At 31.4% G+C, this 27720-nt stretch overlaps 1 protein-coding gene across 4 annotated transcripts in view; it reads right to left on the bottom strand.

Annotated features, from left to right (window-relative positions):
- Positions 1–27720, bottom strand: part of COL11A1 (collagen type XI alpha 1 chain) — a 197086-nt gene that overhangs the window by 107810 nt on the left and 61556 nt on the right. For 2 of the 4 annotated variants that reach the window (XM_072754482.1, XM_072754484.1), the window contains exons 5-22: positions 26869–26997; positions 21132–21248; positions 20436–20528; positions 18189–18443; positions 17380–17442; positions 15676–15717; positions 14607–14669; positions 13522–13596; positions 12382–12465; positions 10238–10294; positions 6895–6948; positions 3911–3964; positions 3741–3794; positions 3507–3560; positions 2235–2288; positions 2070–2114; positions 633–686; positions 145–189 (exon numbers count right to left, since the gene is read on the bottom strand). In XM_072754482.1, coding sequence (XP_072610583.1) covers positions 145–189; positions 633–686; positions 2070–2114; positions 2235–2288; positions 3507–3560; positions 3741–3794; positions 3911–3964; positions 6895–6948; positions 10238–10294; positions 12382–12465; positions 13522–13596; positions 14607–14669; positions 15676–15717; positions 17380–17442; positions 18189–18443; positions 20436–20528; positions 21132–21248; positions 26869–26997 — 1392 coding nt within the window. Of the gene's footprint in view, positions 1–144; positions 190–632; positions 687–2069; positions 2115–2234; positions 2289–3506; positions 3561–3740; positions 3795–3910; positions 3965–6894; positions 6949–10237; positions 10295–12381; positions 12466–13521; positions 13597–14606; positions 14670–15675; positions 15718–17379; positions 17443–18188; positions 18444–20435; positions 20529–20717; positions 20871–21131; positions 21249–26868; positions 26998–27720 lie in introns of all 4 variants that reach the window. The other 2 variants (XM_072754481.1, XM_072754483.1) reach the window with 2 other exon arrangements.

The following is a 27720-nucleotide window of genomic DNA, read 5'->3' as shown; positions in this document are numbered from 1 at the left end:
AATTTGCAAAACATTAATGTTAGCAGAAGCTAATGGGCTTTGCAAAACGTTGCAAGAAATTTTTATTTTAGATTTAGCAACAAAAGTTGTTGGTTAATACCTAGACTGCAGAAATGAGTTATGTTACAGATGTTTTCTACATACCATGTTTCCTTTTGGTCCTGGGGGGCCATCAACACCTGCAATACCCTTCAATAAAGAAAAAGAAAAAAATATAGAGAGAGATGTTTAGAAATTTAAATGCTACAACAGAAAATTAAACCAACCTAATAACATGACATCCACTAGCCTAGGGTATCTAAAAATCATTTTTGGATTTAGAGATGAGGAAAAAGGCAGTGTCTATACTTTCCTCTCCATGTCCACATTGGAGACAACCTGGCAGCATTTTCCACTATGTGCTGGAAATTTGACATGAAATAATAAAGTAGATAAACTCAAAGGGAAAGAAAACAAAGAAAGGGGTAGAGTGGAGAATAATCCATCTAACCGACGGACAGAATCATTATGTATTAGAACCTAATAAAGCAGTAAAGACCTAGCTGTCTACTGAATCCTGCCTTGGCCTTGAGCTTTAAAGTGTCTGAACAAGCTTTCCCTAGAAAATTCTGAATATTTCCAGCAATACATACAGGCTGCCCGGTAGGTCCTGGAGTCCCCCTTGGTCCCAGCAAACCTCGTGGACCCTAGAAGGAAAAAAAAATAGCATGTCCTCATAAGAAATGCCCTCAAAATATACTTCCTCCTCTAACGAGATTTTAATGTAATGTTGAGAGTAAAAATATCTGTACATCTTCTATTAACACGCTGCCAATTGTGTTTAAAATGCTATCTTTATGTAACACAAATATCTCATGTCTATACTGATCTAAAACCCAGAATGGATAACAGGTAGTTTTAGCATATAAACTGTGTACCTTTGATTCTATAAATTTACATATGAATCAGTAGGGGAATTTTCAAAATGGGAAATAGCTTAATATTTTATGTCAGTTTTGTGTCATTTTCTGATTTAAATGGCAACACTGAAAATTATTAAATCTCATTATTCAATCATATAGAAAAATCCCGATTTTCTTGTTTTGTATTAGGTGAATTCCTTTCTTTTTAAAAAAGATTTTTATTTATTATTTATTTATTTATTTATTTATTTAATTTTTTGTTAAGATTTTTATTTATTGAAGGGGAGAGAGAGATTGAGCGGGAGAGCACAAGCAGCGGGGAGGCTCAGAGAGAGGGAGGGAGAAGCAGACTCTCCACTGGAGCTGGGAACCCAAGGCACACAGGGCTCAGTCTCAGGACCCTGGGATCAGGACCTGAGCCAAAGGCAGATGCTTAACCAACTGAGCCACTCAGGCGCCCCTAGGTAAATTCCTTCTTGGGACAATATCATGAAGAGAAAAAAGCAAACTGCTGTTTAGATAAACTATATATGCAGATTATACAAACCATTTCTCTGAGAGATTTTTTAAAATTATTATTCTTTAAACTTAATTTCTTCTCTTCTTTTTTCCCCCTCCTTCATCTGCTCCATCTTCTTTTCCTTCTTTAGAAAAATGAGTACAGTAATTTACTGCCTCTCCCTTGAGCTCTTATGCCTTTGAGTTGACAGGCTCTGTAATGTGACAGGCTAGGACTGAAATTAAGAAGACTGGCTCTAGTCTGGTTAGAGTCTGGCTTGGCTAGTTTTGATTAGCTAGCTTTAGCTAAACTTTCCCAATTCAGTTTCCTCATTTGTATAATTCGGTAGAAAAAAATAATATAATCTAGCATATTTTATCCTTATATCTGACATAAGAAAATCAAATAAAACAAGGACACAGCAATAAAAACTAAGTTTTTTTTTGCCTGAAAAAATATTCTATTCTACTTTTCTTTCCTCTCAATTGTCCAAGACTTTCTCTATATCAAAGAGTGCTATGTGCTCTTCTTTTAAAATGGTTTCCCATAACAATTACCTGGTTAGTTAGCTTATAATTACCTGAGTTTATCATTGACTTTATATGTAAAACACCAGTCACTATTCTTCCAAAACAGGGTATTATTGAGAAAGAAAGAAAGTTGCTTACAGCTTCACCTGGAAGACCCCGTGGTCCTATTTCTCCATCTTCTCCCTGTAATTGACAAGAGGAATGGGAGGGAAGTGTAAGCAGACAACACATCAATTCAACATGACTTTGTTCTCTTATGTTTTCATTTTAAATATTTCTTAAAATAAATGAAGTTTAATATACCCTCATTCCATCTTCTCCAGGAGGACCAGGAGGGCCTTGGGGGCCCCGTTCTCCCTATTAAATAAATACAAATATGATTAGAAAATGAAACAAGGCAGAATTTTTAGAAGTGTTTCCTATAGCTATCCAGTTTGACAGGAAAACTTATACTTTCTTTGTCCTCCTCAGAACACTGCGGAGATAAATCATAATTTTACATTAAATGACTTTATATATTGCTACGCTAAAAAAAAAAGTCCCTTCAATTTAAAAAAAAAGGTTTGAATAAAATACCTAAAATAATCTTCAGACACTTAATATAAATTAAATCATTTAGAAAATTATTTTACTGAAGATTGTCTTAAACAGGGATACACTTTGGTAATTTAAATTTAACTTAAATTTTTTCTGTTTCTAAGAGATTCATAATAAATCAGCACAATTCAAAAAAAATAAATCAGCACAATTCAAGATAACTAAAGACATTTTTTAATTTTTTAAAAAACAAAATTGTGTATTTCTCCTGACATATGGTAGGTATATACTAAATACCTTGCTTGACATCTCTGGTATTTTCTTTTCTTTTACTCTTGTCTTTTTATATTATTTGTGTAAAGTTTCTCTTATCTTCATTTCTTACTTCTGAAGAAGGGAAATGTGAAGATCCAAAGCTGTTCTTTGCCCGAGAGACAGCCTCTTTGTTTAATTTCCCACTAAAAATATCCACTGGATTCCTGTTCAGCATGGTGCTTTGTTTAGCTTTTGCAAATTATAAGCTCTTGCATTGCACTGCAAACTCATATTATCACAAGAAATAGCTTGTGGTGTCTCTATCTTTGGGCACCATGGAACAGGATAATAAAATACAGTGCCCAGTATATTGTTAGAGCAATGACAGACTGTCTAAAGGGGCCTTTATTAAGTATAGTTCCATAGACAAATTATAAGAGGAAAATTAAGGTGATTGGCAAGAAATTAGAGGCAAAATGCAATCTCCATGCTTGGCTTTCTATAAATATAATATTTTCCACATACATGTACATAAAGATTCTACCTGGATTTATATTTACATGATTAATGTCTAAAAATAACGAACTTCTATTGATACTGTGTGTAATTTTATTTATCTTTCTTAAAGTAGGTAGTAGATGCAATACTTTGCTAAATTACTGGATTCATAAATATTTAAATTAATTTTCTTTTTTTGACTTCTTAAAGTCTATCAATTTTAATATATTTAATAATATCCCTGTATTTTCCCTATATGCAAAGTAACAGAATGGTATATCTTACCCTGTGACCTTTGTCACCTGGCAGACCTGGAAGTCCATCAAATCCCCGATCTCCCTGTAAAATAATCATCATCATCATCAGCATCATCATCATCATCATATTCCCAATTTAATTATATACTGTAATTTAAATGTGAAAGATTCATTCATACAGGAAACTCTGTCATAAAATATAAAATTTTCAGGAGTGAACTAACATACAAGATCCAAATATAGAAATGTACAAGCTCCTGACCTTTGCTCCAGGTTCTCCTGGCATTCCTCTTCCTCCATCAGCACCTGGACGACCCTGGTAATGCCAAGAACATGACTAAGTATAAAGGATTCCTATCGGCACAAAGTAAAAGGAAACAAGGTAACTGATGATTTCAGATCATAAATATATACAATGAAAACCAGTCCTACCCTTTTTCCAGGTTTTCCCGTTGGACCAGGTGGACCTTGAACACCACGAGGGCCCTATATCAAAACATCGAAATTTATTCATTTTATGGAATTTTTGGTCAATGCACTGAATCACATTGAGATGGTTTTAGAAATTTCTATGTTTTTAGCTTTCCTTTAAACGTTTTGGCATAAGAAAATTATTTCTTACATAAAAGTTCACATAAAGCAGAAGAAAATCAATTTTTCTAAAAGGTTCCTCGCAAAAAAAAGAGGGCCACATTATCTTCTTAAGTTTATGGAGATCTGATTACGTTTAAACAAAAGAAAGTCATATTTTAATCTTTAAAAAAAATCCTTATTCATTTTGATCTCGAAATCTTGGGTTTTACATTTCCCTTGACTGAAAACACTCTTAACCATCCATCTCATTCGTCTTTTCTTTCCAATCCTCTTTCCTTCCCCTTCCCCTTCATTTTTTAGAGATCCTCTTCTACATATTTATTCTTTTATTCAACTTATCACATGAATTATAATTGCCTTTTTTCATAGTTGAATCTCCCACTAAATTGCGATCTGCTGTGGTTTTAGACTAAATCAGCCTTTTCTCCATTATAGCCCTACACCTCAGCATAGTGCCTAGCACATGTATCTTTCTATCATCTACAAAATGCTGGAGGATTATTTGGGATCTCTAATGCAAATTATTGCCTGGCACCATGCCATATCATATTAAAGGTGAAACATTCTCAATATGCATCTTTCTTGAAGTACTGCAATGTGATATTATGTCAATAAACAATGTCTTATGTGGGGATTGATACACATGTTTTTTTAAATAAAATTACACAGCTAATAATAGATCAAATATGTAGTCCTAGTATAAACATTGCATAGGCCTTTACATTTAATTAACCATATCCTTTTTAAAGTTAAACAGTATGTATATAAGGAGTGTGGTAGCAAATGTAACATGCATTCAAAATTACAAATAACTTTTATCTTCACTGTACAATGTTGATTATGGAAATATGAAATTAAAGTTTTCTAATAAACAGGGTTTAAAGACCATAGCTTTTTTAGAAAATTATTCTTGCATGATGACTTTACCCCGTACTCCAGCTGGAAGGCAAAGAGCAATACTAACAGCACAAATCTCAGTTTTAATGAAAATGATCCTGCTTCATCTAATACTGTATCTCTTTGGACTTGAGTCCAGGAAAACCACAAAATCCATGGCAACTACTACAAAATGTCTTTAAATTCAACTATTTTGTAAAGAGATGATGAAATAAATCATAAATTTTTCAAAAGCTTAAACTCTCTAGATTTTCATATAGTGACATTTCAGTAATTTTATGCAATTCTCAGTTAAGTTGCAATGCTTTCCAACCATCCATAGCAATATTAACCAAGAATGAAAGATAAGACTGCCATAATTTGAATCACCCAATTATGTTTCTCAATTTTCTTTGATTTATTTTCTAATTCCAAAATAAACTGTGATGTATCCGTATAAAGGAGTACTACTAAGCAATAAAAATGAACGAACTATTGATGCACTCATCAACTGTGATGAATCTCAAGGCATTATGGTGAATGAAAAAATCAGTCTCAAAAGGTTACATAATACATGATTTCTTGAAAAGATAAAACTGTAATAATAAAGAACAGATCAGTGATTTTCACGTATTAGGGGTGGTGGGGAGGATATGACTGTAAAGGGTTGGCTCCAAGAAATATTTAAGGTTATAGAACCATTCTATCCTGATGATTATGGTGGTGATCACAAATAATACATATTGGTTTTAAATTCAATTTCACCTTGTAATTTTGAAAAAATAAACCCAATTTTATTGTATTATTTTTTAAAGATTTATTTAATTTTATTTGAGAGAAAGAGAGAGTAGGAGCAGCAGAAGAGGAAAGAGAATCCTCAAGCAGACTCCTTGATGAGCAAGAGCTGCCTGCAGGAATCGATCCCAGACTTTGAAATCATGACCTGAGCTGAAACCAAGAGTCAGCCACTTAACTGACTGAGCCACCCACATGCTCCAAATAAAACCAATTTTTAAAAAAGAAAAAAAATAATCGGTGACTGGCCACTTGAGAGTTCCTGTAGCCAATCTGAATTTCTATTTATTGAGTATATCAGTAAGTATTTTCACTTAAAAATAAATTATTTTTAGGGGCTTCTGGGTGGCTCAGTTGGTTAAGCTTCTGACTCTTGATTTCGGCTCAGGTCATAATCTCAGGGTCCTGAAATAGAGCCCTGCATTGAGCTCCATGCTCAGTGCAGAGTCAGTCTGAGATTCCCTCTCTACCCCTCTCTCTGCTGGCATTCTCTCTCTCTCTCTAAAATACATAATTAAAATCTTAAATTGATAAATTAATGTATTTTTTAAATGTCACATTTTTACTATTTTCTAGAATAAGCATACTTCACAATGTTCTTATGTTGAATGTTTCTACTTATTATCATTCAAGAAAACATAATACTTTAAATTTGGTACCATGTAAATATAATCTAAAATCTTTTTAAAAAATTTCAGCTCAGCTATTCTCAATTCTGATAATTTTCTAGTTCTACAAAATGCTTAAAGTAGCTACTTTTAAGTATGTTCAATATTGTTTTCTGAAAGTATATGCTAAATTCACTCTCCACAGAAAATATCGTGGGTTTGAAGCAGGGCCACTAAAAAGTACCATTGCAGTAGTTCTGCTCTGCTCTGTACAATTTCAAGCCAATTTAATATTCTAAAGGCCTATTACTATCAAGCCTTTCCCATCCTAGCTTATTATCTTCTTTTAATATTGTTTAAATTAGTCAAGTCGTTGGCAGTCAACTGGTCAGTAGAGATTTTTCAATTGAAGGAGGTGATATGAACTTAAAAGTAATGTAAGTAATTTCTTTACTCATAAAACAGATGGCAGATACTTCAATTACCTCTACAAGATAAAATAAAGTCAAAAATAAAAGAAGTAAAATAGACTATTGTTTTTACCTGAGGACCTGGGTCACCACTCTCACCTTTGGCACCAGATGAACCAGGCCCCCCCTGTAGAGAAAAATTAAGAATATAATGATTTAACTGAGTAATAATTCCCTAACTACTTTAATCTTACCATTTTCACATGAAATAGTTTAACACTATTAAAAATATATTTCATCAAATTAGTATAATTTTAATACAATAAGATTTTCAAGTCCTTTGAAATACATCTCTTCTCAGATTTATTGTATTCCAGGGGGTAAACTATATTTAAAAGTCTCTATTTTACACATAACTACACAGAAGCCAATTTCATCAAATCACATTGAAATTTTCTTTACTGTATACCATTGCAGTACTTATGATGATATACAAGGCATTATTTATTATTATACAGTGATGTAGTACTAGAGGCAACATATTTTTACTGAGTCAGGTATACATTGAATCCATTTATACAGCAAGGACGTGGCAAAATATCGTTGTTCTAATACTCAGAAATTTCTCAGACACTGAATTCTATAGCAATAAAATGTCAAGAACAGATGCTACAACTATCATTTTAATTGTCCTGAAATAATGTCAAAGCATTTTTCCCCAAAGTGGTTTATTTCCCACAAGAATAAGTCCTTATGACAAAAACCTCTTACAAATGTTTACATAATTCAAAAAGTGCCATAAAAACCTGGCACATTAACTGGAAAAAATATAAAATCACTTTATAAAGTGTTGTGAGTTTTAAAATAAATACTAGGCTGTTCATTCCCCTAAAAAGCTTTAGGACATTAAAATTGAACATGGTGATAATAATTACTTCAAACAGAAGAAGTATACTTTGTGTTTAAGAAGTTTCTGGTTTATTTAAATCGATACACATTCAAATGATGGTGCATTGTATCATTATACAAAAAAAAAAAAATTGTGCGAAGTCTGGAAATGTTAGCTATCTAGAGCCTCCTGGTGGCTCTAAAGGAAAATAACTATTAATCTGACTCCTAAGAAATATGGAAAATCAAGTAAATGAATATTCTAACCTTGAAAATTAAAGAATAGCCTTCACGTTTTTAATTAAGATTTCTTGCAACTAAATTTTTTCAAGAGAAAACCTAGGGTTCTATATTAAATCAGATTATAATCACTGAATTGAAAACAATTATAGGACAGTCAATTTGTTTTTAATTAATTTACTGCATTACATTCTCTCTATATAGCACTACCTACTCAACAAATTATAATTACTCTGTCCAAACACTTTAAAAATTATCATCTCATAATTGACAGTAACAGAATAAAATAAATAACCATAATATTTTCTACATTTCCTGTACATTTTATAATATAGGCCTCCATTTGTCTAGAAAAGCAATTGGAGAAAACAACTGAATAAGGAATTTTTCATTGGAAGAATGTATATGTTTGTATCTGAATATATTGATGTAGATTTTGTTCCTTTTATATAAAATAGTTTTAGATTCTAGAATGAACAGATATTTGAAAATCTATCATAATTTGACATTTTGGAGAAAGAGATAATAGAAGAGAAATGGTGAAAAGAAGTAATATGATGTTTTTCTCTCAACACCTACTTTTAATATTTAAGGTAGCTAAAAGTTCCTATAGCAAAGACTTAAGGAGTGAAATCAAATAATCTTGAATCCAACGTATGACATTAAAAACGTGTGCACGTTTGCCAATTTTTGCTCCTTGCCAACACGCTGAGAATGACTGACCCTCAAAGACTGGTGAAAACACAAACTGCTGATGGAACATGCTTCTGTTGCTTCTGCTCATCGCTGCCCTGACCCTCTACAGATCGACTAGGCTTATGCTTGTCAGGATGATGCATAGGAAAATTCCTTTGGAAAATGGAGTTTTAGGGGATCCTGGAGTGATATTTTTAAATTAAGTAACATATTGTGGTATTTCCCAAGCAGGCGTGACCATAGGAATCAGGTGGTGCGTTCATTAAAAATATAGTTTGCCACATCCAACCCTGAATTTCATCATTGGAATCTCAAGTTTGGAGCCCAGGAACTATTTTTAATAAAACATACAGATAATTATTTTGCCCTCAGATTTATAAAACATTAGCATGCTGATGATTTTCCTCAGTTGTATAAATATGAGTTATAACTAACAATTAAATATTAACTCTATTCTTTCCTTTGTTAAGTAACACAAACTCTTCCATGTTTCTTATTATTTTGCCAGAACATATGTTTTGCATGAGCCCATACCACTGAGTTGTATACCCCTTCAAAATATGCAAGATGTCCAAACTTTTGAGACTGAGTTAGGAGTACCATAAATGTATGTAAACTACATAACAAATCCTTGAATAAAATACAGGAAGAAAATGATTTATCACCCTAATAAGATCCGTAAAACAGATTAAATAATTAGAGGACTATTAACGATTCAAACTTGAATAAAACTGTTTTGCTGTGTTTACTCAGTAAATAAAATACAAGATTTTAATGTTCATAGTAATAGTTTCTATAAACATCGTTATTTCAATAAATGTATCGAAAGCATATAAAATATCAAAGATTAAGAGGAATAACTTTTTCTATAGAAAAACAAACACTTAAAATAGAAATTTTTTCTCAATTCTAAAATCAATCATAAACAAGGTTGGACTCTTACCTCCTACTCCTACTTTTCTTAAGAAAAAATGTGATTTAAAAGGATTCTTTGGGGTTTTTTTTTGGTTTTTTTTTTTTTTTTTTTTGGTGAATTGCTACACTGTTTAACATTTGGTAAAACTTTCAAAATATTTGAAGATATTTTTTAAAAACCACTTGGAAAATATTAGCTTGTTAGCAAGCTTGCATGGAAAAATAAAACACTGTCATTTTCCAAAAGTCTCCAAAAGACAAATTAATTTCTCTAATATCTGAAGCACTTTGTGGAATATTGAAGGCAAACTGAAGTTTAAGCCAAGCATCCTGCTTGCTCCCAGATTATGGAATAATTTAACTGGCCTCAAATAGTTTTCTTCTTTAATGAAAATCCTATTTAACTTAAGTCTCAATAATTTAATATCAAATTGAATTTTAATAACTTGGAATGTTATGTAAATAAATTATATTTATAATTTGAAAAATTAATAGATATGTAACAATTATATTTTTCATTGTATTTATTCGATTTGAAAATTCATCATTGATACTTTTTCATTGAAACTCACTGAGTTCTGAATTGAAATAGACTTAAAATGGAAACAAAATCAAGCATAAGTAGGCATATGTATCCTATTTTCATTAGCTGTAAATATGAACAATGCTTGGCTAAAGTTGCACAAGAAACTACTAATATGTGGATTTAAACAACATGATCTTATTAAGTAACCTACCACAGGACCCGGTCTTCCAGTTAGACCCATTGGGCCAGGTGGACCTCTCAAAGCAATCTAGAAAATAAAGTAGACCAAACTCAGGCAAGCTCTCCTGGATAAATATATTAAACCACAATATTCATTTGCACAAGCTACCTGTAAGTAACAGATGATTAACACAGGTGTAATAGCTATATGCTAGAAAGAGTGCCTGATTACTGAAGAATTGCAAGTTTCTAGAATGATAAGTGACCTAAATAAGAATTGGATGTTCTTTAAACTATTGTATCTTGTATACAATCTTGTACCATGTTATTATGACTTATTCAATGATAAAATTTAAAATAGATTTTAGTATAAGCTATCTGATATTTTATAATTTTTGTACTCTGAAATATACTTCAAATAACATGTAGATTCAAACATGTTGGCATTAATTATCTTCTTTTAGAGGTCAACAGTTTGAGATACTTTAAATAAAAAGTTTCTACCAATATTGTAGGAAAAACTATGACAATTAAAGCAAGAAAGCAAGCAAAACCGATCAGAAAATATGCTAATACACTTATTTCTAACAAATCTCAAATTTAACATTATAAGAAAAATACATTCATTTTGTATAATCATTGGCATGATAGATTGATTACATGCACTATCGATACTGAATATTAGAAATGTGAAATTAGCATACTTGAAAAGCTGGAACAAGTGGAGTACAAAAGGTAAATATTTGATAGATGTTAAATTAGTATGGTGAGCTATTTTTGAATATTAGTGATTCCAAAAGATGAATATTTAGATTATCAAAACAGATATCAAAAATAATACTGTAATAGAAACAATATGTAAAATCATATTAGAAAAGTGCACAAGATGAAAACAGTAGGATCTCCAAAGTGCCACTACTGACTCACCATGAGATTTTTGACAATATACTTCTTAATCCTTGAGATTAAATATCTGAAAAATTGGAATTATAATGCTTGCTACCTATTTCCAAATAGCTTAAAAGGACTAATAAAATGAGGAATTTAATGATCTCATAAAACATTTAAGTTAAAATAATTACCTTAAATTTGTTGAAAGTAATATAATTTACATGATTAATTGTAGGAGTCATTAGCAAATTATTTTAAATATTTTTAGGTAAGTGTTATGCCAAGGTCTAATAAACAAGTGCTTAAGTTTTTCTGTCTTTGTACATGATATAGCCAAATAATGGCATCTTTTCAGAATAACAGACTTAGTAAATACATAAATAAATGAGTAAATTATAATCTTCACTTATGTTTTTTCAGATATTTTATACATTCATAAATTTATAATGATAGACTTAGAGATGTTAAATTTTATATACTCATAAATTTACACAAAGTTATCACAGAAATGATTTATATAACTTAGAAAGTGGGCCCATATCCATACCAAATGTAAGTCCTTTTTTTCCTTTTTCCTTAAAAAACCCCCGCTATATTATGAATAAAAATATTATATGACTTTCAACTCTTCTCTAGTCCATTCTTTAGACTTTTTAATTGCAATGAATTTAAAAATAAATATAATTATATGTCTTATAAGATAGATAGTGGAAACTGCCAGCTGATGAAGGATTATAAACTAAATGGATTTTGTAAAAACATTATAGGTTTGATGATTAGAACTGAAACACATATTGAAGCTTTCTTTCTTCTATGAGAATGCTTAAAAAACTTAATTTGCTAGATTATTTGGATATCCTGATTAATTTATTAGATTAAAAGAAAAATAATTATTTCAAACCTTACTCTTATTTTTTTTAATCATTAACTTCTGTCTTAGCAAAGAGAGACTATATGTGAGAAATAGAGTGTTAGGTATAAATCCATCAATACTCTGAAAAAAACTTAGAAAATTTGTGTTACGGTTTGTGTGTTAATGCCAGAATTATATATGGCAGTACTACAAAGGCCATTTAACTTTAATATTCAATTAAAGAAAATATTCCTACTGGAAAAAATAAGATTATAACCTCAACATTTTTTCTGTCTAAATTCAATGTACTATTCAGAAGTATTTTGTTTATGATAGAATCCTCCAGATGCAGACACACACACACACACACACACACACACACACAATCTGACATAATCAGCTCCTGGGAATACATGTTTTTTCTCTTTTACCCGGGCCTGCTGAAGAATCGCCTGAGCTTGAGCTTCCTGAGCAGAGATGGTTGGTCCTTTGGAACCATCGCCTCCATAACGAAACTAAGAGAACATAAAGATGCTCAAAATTAAGCTTTGTCAAATAGGTGCTTTAATCACTCACTAATTTAAAACTATTTATTGAAAATGATGGGATTTTTATAAAAGTACAAGGTAACTTAGACTAATCAAGATATCTATTTTTTTTATTCTCCTGCCCATAATGGAAGTTTTCTGAACCATGTTTCAATTTGTAGAAGAGACTAGAGATTTCCAATTTTAAATTTCATAATATCTGAAAAATCCAAAATAGGTCATTATATTTTTTACCTGCACAAATGCTACCTATTTCTATTCACACATTTGTAAAAATTGCAAATGTATTCAGTTAAGTGGTAGTTATAGAACAATTGCCATTGTGTTGAGCAAAACTTTTGGAATCTGTATGAATACAGAGGAAATCTTCCTGAGATATCTTCATTTTGTTTATCTTTTCTTATTATAGGAAATTAATGCTCCCTCTATCCCTCCATAAAATACTAAAATTCTAAAGCTCCTGTTTAATTTTAACTAAAAATGCAGATGAGTCCATTTCTTACTCTACTTGATTATTACTTTAAATTTTATTACATTTAAATAAATAAATCGGACTTTTTCCCAGAGGACAATGGCAACTTTAAAAAGGCAATCCTATGGTAAAATAAATAATTTTTGAGCAATGAAAAATGACAATATAGATATGTCTTTAGAATTATCAACTGTTGTCTATGGTGATAAATAGCATATTAATGTTAAGTAACACCTGAAATGCATGTTAATCATATGATTCAGGATAAAGGCACACTATCAGAAGTATTAAAAACAACCTCTAAGCTTTGTTGCCAAAGTCTAAACAAATAATGAAACCTTAGTTCTAACGCAGAGATTAATATTTACCAGAATTATGTCTTAATAAAATTTCCTGTCATTTCTAAAAGCTGCTTGATTTCAAGTATCTCTAACTCATACAATGGTTTTCAGCTAATTGTTCTGTAATATGGTTCAACAATATTTTTCAGCAATAAGATGACAAAATATCAAGTCATCTTTATAGCAATAAAATAAAAAAAAAAAACATACCGGCAACATTAACATGGTACCGGGAGGACCGGGTAGACCATCAGCACCTGGTAAACCAGGACGTCCTGGGGGACCCTAGGAAAGCAAATCATCAAAATTAATAATAAATTAAATAATTAAATTTATTAGAAATATAATAACCTTTAATAACATTAGTCTACGTTAACTAATTTGCATTTGTCCTCCCCTCCTTGGTTTATCTCCTTTTGGTAACTATACCTTTCTAGAAAGAGTTGCTATTTTTTTTTTTAAGGAGGCTCTACACTCAGCATAGAACTCAATGCAAAGCTTGAACTCATGACCCTGAGATCAAGACCTGAGCTGAGGGATGCCTGGGTGGCTCAGTGGTTGAGCATCTGCCTTTTGGCTTAAGTCATGTCCCTGAGGTCCTGGGATCAAGTCCCTTCATCGAGATCCCTGTGGGGAGCCTGCTTCTCCCTCTGCCAAGTCTCTGCCTCTTTCTTGGTGTCTCTCATGAATAAATACAAAAAGTCTTAAAAAAAAAAAAAAAAAGACCTGAGCTGAGAACAAGAGTTGTATGCTTAACCAACTAAGCCACCCATGCGCTCTGAAAGTGTTTTCACTGCACTAGTTTTACAGGATTTTAATAATGCACAAAGTTATTGGTTACTCATGAATAGAGGGGGAAAATAGGAAAGAGATTTTGCAAGGAAAGTTTCGACTTAAAACAAATGGTCTATTTTACCATGTGACCCAGGACATGCTCTTCAAATTAGAACTCAGGCTTATTAACTCAGTCTATCAGAATCCAACTAACTACTCATCTGAGTTCATAGAAAACATGTCTTAATTCAGACTAAAGAACTGAATCTAATGTAGCAGGTTCATCTCATGGACATTTATTGAAAACAAAAGTTTTCTTATTAATTATAGCACAGATAAGCCCAAGTTCTTTATCCTCACTTCTGAAATTATAGTTACAAAAGTTAACCAAAATATTGCACATTGAATTCACAGACTTCTCTCCCTTTCTAGTGAGAAGGATAACATGTTAAACTTGTGGAATATATTGTAATTAAGTTAATCTATGTTTTACTATTTGTTATAAGAGTCCCTTCACTTACCCTCTCACCAGGATCACCAGGGGGTCCAGTGGGGCCTTGTAGACCGGGAGGACCCATAAGACCCTACAGAGAAATAAACCATGACCTGAGTCAGAACTCATTGTCATTCGGGAGAATTCTTCTTACCAGAACCAAAGAAGAGCTCATTTTATATATCATAAATATGCACTTGTCTTCCAATCAAAGGCCTATTTATCATCCTATGAAAAGAAAACATACAGGAACCACTCTGTAGCTAGCTCAATGCTTCCTCCATGAAGCTGCTCTTGGGGTGGAGGCAGACATTCCAAGGAAAAACAGTAAAGGAGAACATGCCAATATAAAGTCCCTGAAATAGAAGCTGGTTCCCAGTTCTTAATGAAGAAATGGTACACTCAGATAATTAGACCTCAAAAATGTGATAGCAAAGTTGAAATGTAGTAATCATTTCACTTGGAGGCATTTTCACATTTTCTTTTATGTGTAAGTATTTAAAGGCATCAGCATAACACACCTCTTTCAGATGACAAGAACTTAATTAATTCCACAAAAGACAGAGATTTCTTACAAAGTCAGAGCAGTACAACTACTTGAGAATAAGACACACCAAGCAACATCTGCCTCGGTAGGAAGTGACAATGGAAACTGACAATCACGGCATTTGGAAGTACAAATAAGGCAGCTACTGTCTACCTAGAATTCCAACTCCATCTATTGAGATATATCTATTCCTCTTTAATAAAAACAAAGATGGCTTTTTTTCACTATCTGAACTTTCATATAGAAAGTTGAAAATGAGGCTAGGGATCTAGAGATATTTAAGGAAAAACAAAACAAAACAAAACAAAAAGAAGAAAGAAAAGAAGACTAAACAAAATTTAATTTCACTGCTCTTAAAAGAATAACTTGTGGAAAGCCAAATCAGACAGCAATTCAAAGATACCAGGCCTTCTGAAAAAAAAAAAATGTTTGCCTCTATCATTCAATACTCAAAGGAGTATCAGATATATAAACTTAATAATGTAATAGAAGTTCTATATTTGATAATTTAAAAAATTAAAACAAAAATAATCTTAACATATTTACATACCGCAGGTCCTGCTGGCCCTGGTGGTCCTTCAATAAGCATACCCTATAATAATAATAAAAAAGACAAAGAATCATTACTAGTGAAATGATTCTAATCCCTAACCTCTTGTCTAAGCAGTTCTAACATAGCACCACATCATTGCTATCTTAAAAAGTAAATTCTCTATTTCTTCCATATAAAACCAGTTATGAAGAGTTTTGCATGGGGAAGGAAGAGAGTTTAAAATGACAGAAAACACAGTCCCTGTCTTGGAGAATCTGTGAACTTATCAGAGAAGAAATAAAATTCAGAAAAGTAATATTAAAAGGAGTATATGCAAAGTGCTCCCAAGAAGGACAAAGCAAAGAAATTTGATCAAGTTTTCCCTAGCACCCAAAATAATGCCTGGCACAGAGCAGGAATTTAAATATTTACTGCGTGAATGAAACAATGGAAGCTAAGTGGCACCTAAGCACTTTAATTTAGGGAAAGGAGAAAAAAGTCCAAGCACAAGAACTGGGGATAAATATGAGATATGAGATAAATTCTTCAACAGACAAGAGAATAGAACACTATTTCAGGATGAGAAACTCATTCCACAAAGTAAACTATTCTACTGCCAGAGACTGTTTCATCATTTAAAAAACTGGTTGTAGGGCAGCCCCAGTGGCTCAGCGGTTTAGTGCTGCCTACAGTCTAGGGCATGATCCTGGAGACCCAGGATCAAGTCCCATGTCAGGCTTCCTGCCTGCTTCTCCCTCTGCCTGTGTCTCTGCCTCTCTCTGTGTCTCTCATGAATAAATAAATAAAATATTTTTAAAAAATTGGTTGTAAATTTTAAAAATAAGGGCAGATTCTTCTGGAAAAGTATTTTTAAATTCTTTGGTAAGTGACATGATTTCTCAAATTTTGGGGTAATATTGTAGATAGCCAGCAACGTCCTAATAGACATATTTTTTTTTAACCTTTAACCCACCCACTCCCATTTAGTTTTGCAGTTTTTGTGTCCTTGGAATTTCTGAAATGTTTTTCATGATCTTGAGGCAAAAAGTTAAGCATATTGTCTTTAGTTCGAATGCAAACAGTTTCCCCAAAGTTGGTGATGAAGGAGAACAAGAGTAAAATTGCTTTTCCTGTAAGAATTTGCTTTTACCAATATCTTGAATAGTAATAACATTAAGATAAAGATAAACCGTAAATTTACTCACTTCGGGAGTAAATTAAGATCTTTTCTTCAGTAGAAGAAAGGAAATGAATTTTAAAAAGAATATTTTCATATCATTACATGGTATTATCTGAATAGGCACAAGAAAGTATCTAAGTCAAATAATATATTTCAAATAATGTCAAGTTCGAGAAATTGAAGGAAGTTAGAAAAGCTAATGTCTGACTATGTTTCAACCACCGACATCTGAACTTTAGCAAGTTACCTAAACTGTAGGTCTCGGTCAGGTTCCTTTGTTGTAAAACAAGAGGATTACAATAGAAAAATTTCAGCTACTATCAATTCCAAAATTTATGTCTCTGTTTTTCCTGATTGATTGAAATATCACTTGCCAGAAATGGCCTCACTAACTCATTTATTTGTGGCACATTTTAAACTTCGGGACATTAGAATCTTTAATGGTAACACATAAACATATATAATAATTTAAAGTTGTATGATGGGTCATACAAATTAAATAATTGTACCAACCTTTAAAATATAGTCTCACCAATACTTACAGGTTCAACTACTGCTGGTTCTCCTTTCTGTCCCTTTTCTCCATATCCACCATGGTTATTTATCTGTTGAGTGAAAAATTCAAGCAGCCTGTCTTTAAGTAAATAAGGCCATTTAAGTATTTTTATAGAAAATTTAATCATCTAAGTGCATTTAAAAACAACCTATTAAAATGTGTTTTTTAAAAAAGAAACCTATTAAATGTTTAGATACCGAAAATATAAAAAGGAAAACATAATGAACATTAATACAATTTTTGAATGAAATTAAGTAATTGTTTCTTAAAGACATATTATAGAAAGATAAAGACATCTGTAGACCTCAATTATTATTCCAAGGCATAAAGAAAAAAGTGTCATCAAATTAAATTTAACAAAATAAAGGTGGGGGTGAGGGGTGGGAGAAATGGGTGAAGGAGGTCAAAAGGTAAAAAAAATAACAAATATGGTACCATACTGAGCATCACCAAAAAAATTTTTTTCACAATTAAAAAAATCAAATAATCTAAAAATCAGAAATTAGACTTACTATCCAAAATGAGAACTATTTTAATCTTATCAATAACAAGACAATTTGAATACAATTCTATTCAAGACTATCCTTTCAAATGAAGACCCAGGTAGTGTAGGCAAAGCTATACTGCTGAAGATTCCCAAGAGGAAGAATCTATCAAGACATCCTAACAGTGAAAAATATTCACAATTTACATATGAACACAGCTTGTATTTTACACCTGAGAAGACATGAGGATAAATGTGAAAATACTCCAAAAATAAGACATACAATGACACAGAGCGTAATACTGACTTACGCTTGTTTCTGTGATATCTGTTTCTGCTGGAACACCTGGACCAAATTCTTCATTAGTGGGGCTTGTTGGTTTATCTTCATATTCTTTATATTCGTAAAAATCATATTCGCCTAAATCTCCATCTACCAGAAGGTCAGAGTCCCTGCCGTCTATTCCTTTGTTTTCATATAGTGTATCCTCAGAATTTTTCCTCTGGGAATCATAATCCTCTCCAGTTAGATATTCTTCAGTAAATACTTCTTCAACTGGATTTGGCTATTAATTTAAGTTGCAAGGAGTTGAAGAACATGAAGTTTACTGTTAGTAAAGCAAGGTAAGCATTTGCAATTACAGTTTGATGGAATGTGACGGGAAGCAATTTAAATGCTACTCAAGCAAGCCTGAAGGCCGAGAAAGATAGCCTTTCAGTATCATTGAAAGAAATATTTTTGTACATTGGTATGTACAAGGAAATATTGCTTTCAAAGTACTTTTCCCAATAAACTGCAAATATTCACATGGTTCAGCATGTGTATTTGCTTGTTCCATTGAAAAAATAAAAACTTGTTAGTCAATTTTATATTTACTTTATAGTTTAAGATTTGAATAATGAAATATGCATGATTATTAAAACTTTGCTTAATTTTTAAAGCTCACAGATCATTATGAAATACAACTGCTACCAGAAAAATTGACTAGCCTAATAGATTGGTTAATTTACCATGTAAATTTGACTTTCAATCACAAAAATAAAATATTAATGCCAATGTTGAGACTTATCATTGCAATTTTTATAGAATATCAAGTATATAAGGAAATATTTTATCACCAGATTTCTATAAAGCAAATACAGTATAAATTATATTCCTCAAAATTCAAGACAATGAAATAAAATATATCACTGTACAATCTCATAAAGAGTAGAGAATAAATGTACACTTTCAAGTAAATATATCAATAATATTCCCTGAGATTAAAAAATAAGCCTAAAAAAAAACTTGTGTACTTTCTTTTTCACATAAATAATTCTTTATTTATAGCATAAGTCTAAACCATATTTATTATGCAATTTTTATCCATATTATGATTTTGATGAGTTTTAAACTACATAATTTATCTTTCTACTCTTCGAATTTCATTGTAAGTAACTTAATTTCTATAAAATAGTGAATCTAGATAACAGAACAGTATTGAATAGTAGTACACAGAATCATGTAAGTAAAAAAAGTGGCTAAATGATTAATTTAGCAATTGGAAACCAAAATAAAATGTCCAATAACCATAATATTTTTGTGTTCTTAGACAAGGAGGACATTATTTACAAGGGGTGCATATTATCCAAAATCCAAATATTACTATGTTCACAGTTCTGAACTAAAAATACTAGGTGATTTGGTTAGACAAATAGACATCTTGACTAAAGATAACTATTTCTGGAAAATGATTAATTTGGACTACATGAAACTTAAAATCTGTTCTTATCCTAAATATTATACTAAAGTATGTGTCTGCATTTAATGCACCACTGGGTTCATTTGCGTCACTGGGACACATGTTATATAAATGTTCTTACAGGTAAATGACTCAGGTATTCTTCATACCTAGCATGACAAGTATTTCACAAAAGTAAACGGAATTGTACACTTAGTTTTTCATGATAAGAATGTATGCATAATATGAAATTCAGAAAGACTGGTTTATACCTGTATGTGCTTAAGCATTTTCATAGAAAAGAATGAAAAAGGGTAAGATATATTAATTTAATCATAAACATATACTCCTAACAAGTTTGAAAATGTAAATAGCTATTAAAGTCCACTAAGACTACATTTTCTCAAGAAGTCTGTTGTCATAATAATGCATGTTTATTGGTCAGATGAAATAAATTCTAATTGTATCATTTCATGATACAATTTTCACTTTAGAGGAATCTCCTCACAGAAAAATCATGCTGTGAATACCTTTCATCACAACATGTTGAAAAGCTTGCTCAATCCCAGGAGCAATCAAGAAAGTGATAGCAGCCAATTCAGTTTAATCAATTTGCATTTGCATGAAGCAAAGAGTCATGCAAAATCTGAATTGACTGATTGTCAAAGACCTGTTTCCAGTAACAGTGAACCACTGCTATTGTTCCTCTTACCTCAGTAAGGGGATAAAAAGAAGGAACTTCTCACAGGTTATAGATTCTCCCAGAGGGAAGTGTATTAAGAAATATTACATATGTAAAAAATTTGAACAAGGACTTAATAGTGTCAATGACCTTACCTCATTTGGCCCAGATACATGTCTAGGAGCTACTGTCTGATAACTTTCCTCTGTTCCATAGTTGTATTCTTGAAAATCATCAACAATATTTGCCTAGTGATAAATTCAAAAGAAAAGCAATTATAAAAATGTAAAGTAATCCCAAACTGAGGGAAATCATGATTTAATTGGGTTATCAGATTAGCCAAATGAGCATTTATCTAGTTGGGTTAGGACAATGACTCATCATCAGAGATCTTCCAGCTTATCTAGGACAGATCTTGATTGCTTTTTCTTTGCTACCTTTACCCCTAGTTTGGCTTTTGCTGCTGCTTGATAACTTTTCTTCTTCTTGGACGCAAATTTTTCAGATTTAGGGGGTGTAAACTTTTTGGATTTTTCCTTTGAGTTAGTGGCCACTGTCCTCGTCTTCTTTTTGAAATTGGATTTCTTTTTCTGTAAAACGTGGTGAAAGATGGAATGGGAAACATAAATAAAGTGGAAAGGGAAATGAAGAGCATGGATGAAAGGAAGAACAAGCAAAGCAAAATGAGCAACATTCCTTCAGGACGGCTACTGTCAAATAAAAATCACAGTTATTGGTTCATAGAAATCAGGTGAATGAAAGGCTCATGATGAGTTTGAAGAACAGTGGACATAGGAAACCACGGAATAACAAACAGGACACCATACACAGAGGTGCTTCTTTGTTTTTACCTCGGTTTGTGCTATTGTCTCCTCAGTTACAGTGGGTGTCTCTGTTACAAATTCAGCCTCCTTATACTCTGCTTCCCCATACTCATAGTCATATTCCATTATATCCTCAGGTGCATACTACATTGCAAAGGAAAAAATATCAGGCGACTTTGTTAGTTGCAAGTAATACTAACAACAAAGTGGTAACTGTCTTAACTTTTACTTGTGGTAAAGGTTAAGAGGCAAGGAAATGCTGTTATTTAAATGTTATTTTGTATTACAAGAAGTATTATACTTTCCTATACAGAGTATAATAACATAGGAGTGACAAAGCAGGTTTTTTAAGAGCGGAATTGTGATTAGGATTGTGATGAAACTAAAAATTTTGAATATTAATTCAAAATTAATTAATATTCAAAACCTATAGCTAATGACTTATTTTGAACACAGTAGTTATGTACATGGTTGCAGTGGTTAAATATTCATGTTAATTTTTATTTGTAAAAATTGTTGCACAAGGCCCCTCTTTAAGAATTTTACTGTAATTTCAATGGGTACTTCCCTCTCCCCCATTAAACTACATGCTTAAAATTTAAAATATGGAGAGTAGTCTTTCCACGTATGAAAGAATGTGTATGCTGTGAGTCAAAAGGGGAGAGGTAAGGAAATGCAAGGAATAGGAGCCTATACAGAATACTGAAACTAATGAAAGACTAAAATCTAAAATTTATTTAGAATCTCTAAATAAATCTAAATAAATTCTAAATAAATTTTAGATTTTATTTTTCATTGCTAGAGATTTCAGATCAAAACGAGCACAGAATACTTGTGGAACATTAAAAGATTCAAAATTAGATCTGTCTCTGGTTAATACATTATTTTTGCTTTCAAAAATATTGCTTTTTTTGCTATCAAAAAAGCATAGCACTTAGACCTTGTAAACTAATGAAACTGAACTCACACTGGAAAATAGTATTTTATACTAGATCCTTCTGTATTAAAATAATTGAGTCGGAAAGAGGTATGTTTCTTAATAGAGGGATGTACAAGACTGTCATACATATTGAATGACATGGAAAATAATGTAATACTTCAAAGTTAACTATCTCTATCAAAACTTTAATTTGTAAACAAGAATATAGCTATTGTGAAATATATATAAATCATTTTCACAAAAATAACTATAAGTAAACCAAGGTCATGTATACATAAAATATTAAGCAGCAAACTCAATAAGCTGAATCTTTAGTATTTATATGCTAAAGGCAACCTATTTGGAATTCCCTCAGTATTTTATCTGGTGAAATTCCAATTATACCCCCAACTGGATTTCTTGGCATTTCAAAAATGCCAGAAAAGCCTTTTGATCTGCCAAAAAAATAACTGTTGACTATGTGTCTTTTAAAAATTGTGATCACCGTGCCTTCTAATAAGCTCTATTAACTATAGTAATGCAAATGAGTACAAATTCCACAGACCTATAATGAGACATGTCCAAAACTGATCCCTTGGCAACATTATACATCTGGCCTTTGATGAAATATTCTCACTAAAGTGAACTTTCTGGATGGTTCTGCCAAAGGTCATATTGAAATATAAACATAGACACGTCTTTAGTTTTCTTTACGATTGTCAAAACTCTGATTTGATAAAATTAATTCAAATGGATTCATAATGTTTTCTACTCATTAATAACTTCATTATCAATGAATATACATACAAAGAACTTCAACAGAGCTTTATTCTAATTGAATTCGTACAGAATTTGGTAAAATAGAAAAATGCACATATAGAACACTGAATATTTGTTTCTTCATGACTCTGCAATCAAGATATAATGCCAACTACTTCTAGGAAAGTTAATGTAGACATTATTAATAACATCATTAAATAAATAAAATGATTAAATATTTAATTTAGATACATATCAAAAAGACATTAATGGAGATTGAATATTGTATAATGAATATTTTTTCTGTAGTTATGGTCAATCATGATGGAATAAGAAATATTAAATTTATATAGCTATTACCTGACAGATTGAAGTAAATCATAAAAAAGATTTGACAGTTTATTTTATGCTGGAGATTTTTAAAATTAAGCATACTTTTCAAAACCAAGTGCATTGATAATGAGTTTTAAAAACAAAAGACAATAAGCAAACACACAAAGGGCAGATTTTTCAAATGCACAGTTTAATGCATCGTAAGTGGAGAATGGTATTCAGAAATGTATCAATATATGCCGACTTCATGTCATGTTTTTGTTTTTGTTTTTTTCTTGTAGGTGGAAAAATCTAACCTCCATAAGTTTCTCCTCTTTTTAAACTCTTTCCAAATGAAGACCAACCAGACTGGTCTTATCTTTCATTTTTCTTAAAGATTCATTTATTTATTTTAGAGAGAGGGGAAGGGTGGAGGGAGAGAGAAAGAATCTCAAGCAGACTCCCCAGTGAACACGGAACCTAAAGTAGGGCTTGATTTCATAACAGTGAGATCATGACCTGAGCCAAAAATCAAGAGTCAGACACTCAACAACTGAGCCACCCAGGAGCCCCTGCTCTTATTTCTTTATTTAAACAATATCCCCTTGGTGATGGTATTGAGTTGATGTAGCACTAGTATACATGAAGCTTTATAATCTAGTTTTGAAGATGATTCTCTATTCTTACTAAGGGATTTTGGGGTGCCTTAAAAGAGAGAGAACTAGTTGTAATAAATGAGATGAATACATGCAAAAAGACACGCAGTGATGGAATGATTTTAGTTTTAGTATGTGAGTATCCTAGCATTAATTATAGTATGTGAGGAGATAGGGTCTTCTAGCAATGTCATAATCTCTTCTTATTTAATTTGTTAGAAAAATCTTTGAGAACCAGAATATATGATAAATATTAAGTACAAAAAAGATTAAGGTGATACATATGTGGAAGTCAGTTGTTTTTTAAATCTCTCTATAAAATATTACCTTACCTCTGCTTCACTTTCCTTGTTCACTTTTTATAAAAAAAGAATGTCATTTGCTACTATGTATAAGATACTATAGTTTGCATAATATATTAATAAATAACCATATATAGATTTCACATTTAATTTCTTATAATAGAATAATATAACTTGAGAAAATCCCCAAACATCATAATTTTAATATTAGTTACTCTTCTATATAAATGGTGTTGTATAGGTTCAAATAAAATTAAAGTTTGATGATATTATGACTATATTCAAATCTAGCTACATTATGCATTTCACTGTATAATGAGGATGTGATGTTGTGTAACAATAGAATCTTAAGAATGACTTAAAAGATGTTATTTAGAGGGTATAAGCTAGACAAAATTTAAGTTGTCTTAAGCATACTTAAGTTAATTTGGAAAAAGCATACTTGAGTTAATTTGTAAAGAAATTGACACATCTATTAATTCAAATTAGAATAATGAGTATGCAATGTCATGAATTTATTAATGGAAAAGTAAGTGCTATAAAGTGTGACATGTATGGTCAATGCTCTATACTGTATTTTACATTCTTTATTCACTGGAAATAACATCACTCCCTATGTCATACAAGAAGAATATCTGCAGATCAATTAGTAAAATGCATATTTGAAATATAATGACATGTTAATGGCTAATATAAGGACCAATACTAATATAAGGACTGTTTACTAATTTGGTTAACCAGTTTATTTCATAAGTGTACAGAATGGTTTTAATATTGAAGTATCAATGTAATTTATGATAGGGAAAAAAACTTCATTGCAACACAGTCAATAATAGAAACGAGTAAGAAATGCTATATCCATTATAGCATCACCCAACAAGATTTCCATGCAGTTTTTATTAAAGCAATACATTGTTTTTCTCTTCAAATTCCTACTAAAAACAAGTTTGACTTAACAGAATGTTAAAAATACATTATCAACAGCTAACGTAGAAAAGGGCAAATTTGCTTTTAAAATTTACGTTTTTATCCAAGTTAAACTATTTTGCTTTAAAATAACTCAGTTTAACTGACATGATAGCATTAACGTATTGTAATAAAACACCTCAAGGCAATATATTAAGAAAGCATACCTTCATTCTTCCAAAAAACAGAGCCATATCTGTTGCTAAAAAGAACAAAACTTATCTTTCTTAAAATAGGAGCAAAATAAATCTCAGCAATCTCAAACATGTATAACATGTATAAATGTTACAAATTTTAATACTGAATCATCACATAATGTCTAAGGTGTAAAAGCACTAAACCTGATGGTATATTACCTATCCTCTTGAAATTCACACACACACACACACACACACACACACAAACTGTTTAAATAAATCCTGAGGGGGAGGGGAAAAAAAAGAGGTACTGGAAAACTGTGGAAAAAGAAACACAACTACCCAACCAATTTCTCTTTTCTCTCTCATATTTGCTTTTCTGTCAGCTTCTTAAGACTTTATCCTGTTTTAAAACAAACATTAATAATAAGTCATGGAAAATAGTGCAATAGAATTCAAGATCATACTTTAAAAAGTGATGTCAACAAATAGATCTCAAGTGTTTAGATAGTGGTTAGTAGAATACTAACCGAACTCACATGCAAAAATAACAATAAATTAAAATAAAAGATAAGAACATAACTTTTTATAAATAGTCAAGCTCAAAAGATGGCACCAAATAGTACATTTAGAAAGTAAGAAGAATGTTATTTGAGCTTTTTTCAAACATAAAGGCAGCCTTGATGTTTTCAAACTTCGAAACCCCTCTTCTAAAACTTAACACTCTTCACCTTGAGGGAAAAAGAACCTAAAAAAAAATTATTTTGCTGCCAACTAAAGACTAAATTCCTTCCAGTTTGCTTGTTTTTTAATTTCCAGAAGGTCCACATCAAAGGATTCTACTAAAAAATCTGGATCAGAGTATACTATGCTGTATTTTTTTTTTTTTGGATATTCAATTCTGAAAAAATTGCCATGGCTATGCGAACTTATTCTTTGGTCTGAAAGAGAATAGGGTCAAATTTTATTATGATAAATTTTCTTGCAAAAATAGCCTGGAAGAATGGCTTCACACCTGGATTTCAAATAAAGTGATATAATATGAATCAAAGGACATGGATAGTTTTAATTATTGTATTTAGATCATACTGCTTTTCATTTAATTGCTCTTTATATGAAATTTTGTGGGAGAAAAAGAAAACATACATATAAATGTAGCATAGTCCTGTAAGAAACAGAAAAAAAAAATTCTCTCTAAATACTCATCACAGAAAAAAAAAAGGAAAAAATTTTAAAAATTTAAAAAAATAAATAAATAAATACTCATCACTGAAACACTAAGATAGCTCTAATGTCACTTTCTCACATGCTTGAATTGCCAAAGGCAAGTACACCAGAGATTATGTCACCTTATCTTGAGTCTGTTAATTATTTTACTGCCAAGGGCCAAAATACAGCTTTTAGATATTTATGTTGCAGAAATATAGCTTTTAGATAAATATCTTTTTCTCACCCCCCAAAAAAATGAAATATGCTTATATACACAGTATACAAGTGAGGTATCTCTATTTTTAAGAAGTTTAAGTAACAGAGTACTGAAGAGGAAAAAACACCAAAAATCTTAATCACTTCTTCCTATTATTAAATAGTAAAACACTATTAAATACAAAGTATAGTGTAATTGAAATTGAATAACAGAAACAGTCTCAAAACTGCAGGACTAGGTCCATACCCTCGAAATGAGAAAATATGCCCTGATCTTATGGTCCTCACCTCATCAATCTGCGGTTCCTGAGCCTGAGCGGCCTTGGGCACTGAAGAGTCACAGTCTGGACTATAATGCTCACAGTAGTCATATGCTGCTTTGGGGTCACCTATGATCAGCAGCTGCTGGATGTCACCCTGACAAAATATAAACATAGGTATAGTCAGCGTATTTGGATATACATATATTTAGAGCAAGAGTTACCCAAGACCATGGGTAGTTTATTTTTAAATACCTGAAGAACTATCACTTATATTTCAATGTTAAAAATAGCCTTATAGAACAAAACAAACAAGCAAAGGGAAAAGACAAAGAGTCAGAAAAATCAAGAAACAGAGTCTTAACATAGAAAACAAACTGATGGTTACCAGAGGGGAGGGTGTGGGGGGGATGGATGAAATAGGTGATGGGGATTCTAGAGTGCACTTGTCTCAATGGGCACTGAGTCACGCACAGAATTGCTGACACACTATATTGTACACTAGAAACTAATATAACACTGTATGTTAACTATACTGGAATTAAAATTAAAAAATTAATAAATAAACAATAGTCTTATAGGATTAAAGAAAACTCAGAGATGTTTTACAAATCAGCTGTTAACATTAAGCAGTTATTCTGTTTTTCTGTGGTTCAATCTTTACTATATGCATCCATTTGTTAGAACTTGATTTTACTCCATTCACAGTTTATATTGCATACAATAAGATAAGTGAAAGGTAAATAAAAAACTGATATAAAAGGTAAACAAAATTTAAAAACTGTAGATACCTAAAGATAGTAATATATTTTCAATGTTAACTGAAGTTGTTCAATAAAATTAAATGGAATTATTATTATTAGGTAAATTTATATGAGAA

Source organism: Vulpes vulpes, chromosome 3, assembly GCF_048418805.1.
Source record: "Vulpes vulpes isolate BD-2025 chromosome 3, VulVul3, whole genome shotgun sequence".
NCBI lineage: Eukaryota > Metazoa > Chordata > Mammalia > Carnivora > Canidae > Vulpes > Vulpes vulpes.
This window is presented reverse-complemented; position numbering and strand designations above follow the sequence as displayed.